The 6,480-nt window shown below is 42.2% G+C and overlaps 1 protein-coding gene across 3 annotated transcripts in view; it reads left to right on the top strand.

Moving 5' to 3' along the window:
- CNNM2 (cyclin and CBS domain divalent metal cation transport mediator 2) overlaps positions 1-6,480 on the top strand; it is a 147,562-nt gene that overhangs the window by 91,925 nt on the left and 49,157 nt on the right. The window contains exon 2 of one of the 3 annotated variants that reach the window (XM_023511790.1): positions 3,779-3,885. The exons of the other annotated variants lie outside the window; for them this stretch is intronic. Within the exon in view, the coding sequence (XP_023367558.1) occupies positions 3,779-3,789 (11 nt within the window). The 3' untranslated portion in view covers positions 3,790-3,885. Of the gene's footprint in view, positions 1-3,778; positions 3,886-6,480 lie in introns of those variants that run through there. 3 annotated transcript variants of the gene reach the window in all.

Here is a 6,480-nt window from a genome sequence, read left to right as displayed (position 1 = left end):
GAGCCGAGACTCTGTCTTTAAAAAAAAAAAAAAAGAGAATGGAAAGTAGTGATATTGAGCATTAGAAGAGAGGCTTCTGGCCAGGTACAGTGGCTCATGCCTGTAATTCTAGTATGTTAGGAGGCTGAGGTGGGAGGATCCCTTGAGCTGAGGAGTTTGATGCTATAGTAAGCTGTGACCACTGCACTTCAGCCTGAGTGACAGAGAAAAGAACCCCCCCCCCCTTTTTTTGTAGTTTTTGGCCAGGGCTGGGTTTGAACCCACCACCTTCAGCATATGGGGCTGGCACCCTACTCCTTGGGCTACAGGCGCCGCCCTCTCTCTCTCTCTCTTTTTTTTTTTTTTAAATAAAAGGGAAACACTTCTTTCTCTACCCATTGATGGGTGGGATGTAACAAGGCCTAGATTTTATCCTCTTTCCTTAAATGAGTTAACCATTGTTCAATATATTCTGTATGGGTTTTTTCCCAGACACTAGACAATAGGGGATGCAGGAGAGAAGGCAATCCTTTCAGAGAATGTGAGCCCTGTGATTGCCCAGCTGATGGCCTGGAGGTCGTAGTATAAGGAGGGACAATCTAAACAGCTCCTCAGTCTCCCTGAGTGGAAGGGAAGGGTTGAAGGTAGAGAGGCTAAGGAGAGTAGAATTCACAGAACTGCGGGGAAGAGGGTGCTCCAGAGCCCTGCGGTGGTCCTCCCAATCTGCAGCAGGGTACTACTGAACGCTGTATGAGGAAATCCCCAAGGCTGGTGAACAACCAGGGATGTCCTTGCGGTCCCAGGCTTCTTGTGAGTAGATGAAACTAGTACTCATGGTTCTCAGGGGGGCAGTGGTGGAGAGGTTGAGTATTGAGCAGGGAGAGAGGAGTGATTTTGCCAGAAACAAGGAGTTCTGGGGCTCCCACTTGATTCTGATGATGGATGGGACCTGTAACAGGGGAATAGTCTTACTCCAACAGTTCCATCTTGACTCCTGCTGTTGGCAACATGGGGTCACTGTGTGTGTGTGTTTGTTTTTTGAAATAGAGTCTGGCTCCGTCTCCTGGCTAGAGTACAATGACATCAATCCTAGCTCACAGCAGCCTCAAACTGCTGGTCTCAAGTGGCCTCCCTGCCTCAGCCTCCTGAGTAGCTGGGACTATGGGTGCCTGCCTGGCTAATTTTTCTAACTTTAGTAGAGCTGAGATCTTGCTTTGCTTAAGCTGTTCTCAAACTCCTGGACTCAAGCAGTCCTCCCACTTTGGCCTCCCAAGGTGTTAGGATTACAGGTGTGAACCACCATGCCCAGCTTATGGGGTCATTGTTAATCACTTAAGAATCGTTTATCTGTATTATACATTTTCTGTGGACTTTTCCCCCCAGAAGACTACAACTCTAATTTATGATTTCAAAGTAGCATTCATTTAACAAAATTTGTCTTCTAGAAAATTTGTGAGAAAATATTGGTTTAAGAATTGTTCCTACTATATGTGAGCATATATACATATATATATATAATAATTTTAGTCTAAAGGTCATTGTTCATAATTAAATTCTTGGCAAAGAAGAGTTTGAAAGCCAAATTAGAACTCCTTTAGGTCAGAGAGAGTTATGTTCATCTCTATATTCTTAGGTTCAAATAGATAGACAGTGTTCAGTAAAGATTTGCTAAATGAATGTATTTTCAAGCAATATGTGGCAGTCTGACTGAGTGAAGATGTGAAGAGAATTTCATCATGGGCACAGAGGCAGCCAGGCCCGTGCCTTCTCTATAAACACAGAGATGTGGAAACTGCAGTTTCCACCATGCCAGCTGGGCACAGTGCTTTGGAGTTTGTTATGGTTTGTAGTTGTTAATTTTTAAAATTCTTTTATTACGAGTGATAGGGAAGAACGCATTACTGCGTATGTGTCAGGTTAGTGACTTCAGGTAAGGGAAGAGCAGAGTTTGAGGGTCACCATAGTGATAGTCAGCAATGAGGTATGCCATACTTTTTGTAGATTTGAGTTTGCAAACATAATTGTTGCACTTCATACTTTATAGAGAATAAAGTGCACTTTGGAGGACAATACTTTGGATGGTAGTCTGATTATCCCCTATTAATGATGTTAAATTTGATCACTTAATTAAGGTGCTGATTGCCAGTTGTCTCCATTGGAAAGATAATAAGCTTTCTCCTTCCGCATTAGCAATAATCTGCGGGATGATACTTGGACACCACATGAATATTCTTTCTCCATCAATCTGTCCACTAGTGGTTTTAGCAGCTATTAATGTTTTTTTTGCCTGAATCAATTTATTTCAACAAGCTTTGGAAATGGATACTGCCATTCTTCTGATGTGTAAGCCTAAGTCGTTTTCTTTCACTGTGAGCTCTCACTTACTGGTGTTTTGTGCAATTGTGTTTGAATCACATCCATGATCTGTCTTTTCTAAATCTTGTCTAAATCTGCATTTTCATTTCAAGTGGAATAAGCAATACAAGTGTGGAATCTCTTCAGATTATTTTCCTTCCCTAGCACAGTTCTCTCGCTGCTAATTCAATAGCCAGATTTGGGGGTTTTCGTGTTTGTTAGTAACTTGATTTTATCACTTCTTTCTAGAATTCATAGTGTCTGTTATGGTTTGAATGTGTTCTGGAAAGTTCATGTGTTGGGAAGTTAATCCCCAGTGGAATACTTTGGGGAGGTGGGCCTGATTCGAGGTGCTTAGGCTTTGAGGCTCCTCCTCGTGACTGGATGAGTGTCGTTCTCTCAGGAGTAGGCTCGTTGTCACAAGAGCAGGCTTGTGAGATGAGCCAGTCTGGCTCCCTCTTGTTCTCTTGCCCTTCCCCCCTTGGCCATGGGCTTTCACAGCATGAAAGCGCCTGACTGATGTGAGTTCCTCCATCTTGGACTTCCCAGCCTCCAGAGCTCTAAGAAATAAACCTTTTGTTCTTTATAAATTACTCAGTTCAGGGATTCTGTTACAGCAGTGCAAACTGGACTAAGATGATGTCTGTAGAAACAACTCTCTATTCTCGTGAGTTTCTACAATACCTAAATTATGTAATTGCAGTGTTAAGTACAGTTGTCATAAAAAGATTTGAGAACAAAAATAATCAATTCTTAGTAAACATTCTTCTCAACCTAGGGGAGTAGATTATACAGGGTGCGAGGCAGTAGTCTAGTAGCCAGAAGCATTCAGCGTGCGGTGGGCATCCGTCAGTGTTTTATAGGGAGAGGAGAAGGGAGCGTTAGCCAGCCAGCAGGTTGCTCCGTGGAGGTCAGTGAAGAGAGCCTACCAGGTTGGGGTTTTCCTGGCCTGTCTTCCCCACTCGCCTTGCAGGTCCTTGACAGTAAGGACACAGGCTTTCGCATGTGTCTGTGTTTTGATCCCTAGTGCTTCCTTAATACAGTGCTTAGCATATAGCGAGTGCTCAATAAAATATATGTTGAATAAATCCATGACTGGCATCAGAGGAGACCAAACTGACCTCGGTGAAGTCTGTTGGTACAGTCACTGTTTATAATTTATTCTTTCATTGGTTTTTCTTCTTCTCATTCCCTCAGTCTGAGTCTTTCTCTGCTCTATGCCAACTTCCTTCAATTTATCATGTATTGCAAGCTACCTGTGTTTATTATCATTCCAGTTTCCTGACAAAGATGAAAAAAAAAAAAAAAGACACGTACGGTTTGGCTGCAATGGCGCTCTGCACAAAGAGAGACGAGATTCCTAGGAAAATACAAAATAGTTCCTTAGTTCTCTATTCTAGAGCTTAACCAATCCCAGGAACTGAAGTCTTCTGTTTCTTCACAGAGGAAATATGACAAAGGCAGTGGCTGTACAAGCTTCCTTCATGGGCCGCCCTCCCCACTGCCTCATCCAGTAAGCGGGAGCAGCTACTTCTGGAGGTGAGAAGGGAGGGAGGACGATCTCATAACCCGTGTGACCCTAGCTGCACAACTGTGATTGAGAAGCAGGGTGAAAAATTGTAGAGTTGCTATATTGAAGAACTTTACAACGAAATAAGCCTATCTAGGATTGAATTCCTAGGTGATATAAATTATGGTCTTCGATAGAAGCCTGTAATCTATATTTTTGAAGAAGCTACTTATTGCTGAATAATTCCATTGATCACAAGAGCCTGTTTCTATGGATATTGAAAGATATTTTGCATGTACTTAGGGATGATTTTTAGCTTCAAACTCTTTTTTTTTTTTTTTTTTGAGACCGAGCCTCAAGCTGTCACCCTGGGTAGAGTGCCATGACATCACAGCTCACAGCAACCTCCAACTCCTGGGCTCAAGCAAGTCTCCTGCCACAGCCTCCCAAGTAGCTGGGACCACAGCCACCTGCCACAATTTCTGGCTATTTTTTTGGTTGTAGCCATCATTGTTGTTTGGCGGGCCCCGGGCTGGATTCGAACTCGCCACCTTAGGTGTATATGGCTGGTGCCTTAGCCACTTGAACCACAGGCGCTGAGCCTAGCTTCAAACTCTTAAGAGAAAATCCATCAATGATACAATAGTTATCATTTATTGAGCACTTACTATGTGTCAGACACTATTTAAATTCTAATTTTTTTTTTCATTCAGTTTTCACAGCAAACTTAGGCTATATCTCCTTTATACAGATTGGTAAAGTGAGAGGCCACAGGAAGGCAGATGACTTGCTTGTGGTCACATAGATAAAATGTAGCAGAGAGCCAGAGGATCCAAACCCAGATCAATCTAATTTTAGAGTTTAAGCTTTTAATCACTGACAGTATTCTCTAGGGTCCTTTCATACATATTTGAGCTCTAAAAACTGTGCCTTTTTTGGTGAGGGGTCAGTGACCAAGGACAGCCTAGATCTTTTGAACATTATGTCAGGAACCAAGGTGATATTCTTTCAGGCAGTTGTAGTACCTATTCCCAGAAAGCTTAAGACAGGTGGTCATTTTTACTGAAGAGCAGATCTCTCAAGGGTGGTCTGATCCTAAGGATCTTCACATGAGCAAATACATGTTGGGTTCTTGGCCATTCATTTTATTCATCTATTTGTTATATTATGCACATATCATTTTTTACTTGACAACCCATCGTATTTGAATATCAGAGTCTTGGTTTCTGTGCTTAATTCATGTCGTATGTTTAGGAAGACAAAATTCTTTGAAGATATTCTCAAGCTGGACAGGAAGGAGCACAGGGTTTGATTTCTACTTGTTTTTCAAGCCGGCTTCATCTGGGGACAGAAGCTATTGTAACTGTTCTAGAATTTGGTGCCAATAGGAGTTAAAATAATAAAATCCGTACAATTAAATTAAATAGGAAATGAGTGTCTTTTATGTACAAGGCCTTAGATTAGGTAACAACAATTGGTCTCTCTTCTGGGAAATGGTTGCTAAAATTATAATCATTGGCAGTGCTGACTGGCCTCAATTATTGCATTGTATCCCAGGAATAAAAACAGTCTCCTCTTCAGATCTTACAAAGATAATATTATTTCCCCCCCCTCTCATTTTCTTATGATTAATTTGAGCTATTACGTTAACATTTCTTGAAAGTATTATGTACCAGGCACTGAGCTGGTTTCTGAGGCTTTAGATGTGAAAGAGAGTGCTTGTCTTTGAGAATCTCACACAGAATTGAGAGAAATCTTACAGAAGGGAGAGAAAATAAGTTATAATACAGGTTAATAAATGTCCTAAGGGAGTTAGTGAAGACTTTATGGGACATAGAGACAGGTACCCAACCAGCTGCCACAGGAGAGGTTAGGGAGACTTCCAAGATGAGATGGTACCTGAATTGCCTCTTTGAAGAGAATAAGGGTAGTGAGGCCAGGGGAGGACAGTGAAATAGCACATCTTGTTTAATTGCAAAATGTGTGCTCTGGCATGGAATGAGCAAAGATGGAGGAGAGACAGCTGGAGAAGGATCGTATCGTGACGGTCTTGGCCGGCCACACCAGCGTGCGTAGGCAATTCTAAGTGTGAGGGGAAGCCATTGGCTTTGAGGAATTTTAAGCAGGAAGAGACATGTTCAGATTTGGTTCTTAGAAAGATTACTTTGTCATCAGTGAGGTAGCGCTGAGATTACATCGAAGTCAGAAAGGTAAGTTAGAAGGTGGTTGTAGTTCAGAAGAGAAATAACGAGGACTTGGAATTTAGGTGAGCTGGTCATGGGGATGAAGGGTATGAAACAATAGATCTATAGGAAGCAGTCTTACTTAGAACTTGACCCATTGTTTGGTAGCGGTGTGTCAGAGCAGGGCAAAACTAGAGGGAAAGGAGGAACCTAAGTTGACTCCCACAATTTTACATTTGACATTTACTGGTGCCATTTCTAAGAGAATTGGAAGTGGAGGAACAGGTTTGGTGAAGATGATAGATTTAGTTTTGGATATTTTAAACTTAAGAAGCTCACTGGGGGCTCGGTGCCTGTGGCTAAAGTGGCTAAGGCGCCAGCCACATACACCTGAGATGGCAGGTTTGAATCCAGCCCAGGCCCGCTAAACAATAATGATGGCTGCAACCAAAA

This window comes from Otolemur garnettii, unplaced genomic scaffold (assembly GCF_000181295.1).
Source record: "Otolemur garnettii isolate 467f Iridium unplaced genomic scaffold, OtoGar3 scaffold00021, whole genome shotgun sequence".
NCBI lineage: Eukaryota > Metazoa > Chordata > Mammalia > Primates > Galagidae > Otolemur > Otolemur garnettii.
The sequence above is the reverse complement of the archived record's forward strand: the minus strand, read 5'-3'. Positions and strand labels throughout refer to the sequence as shown.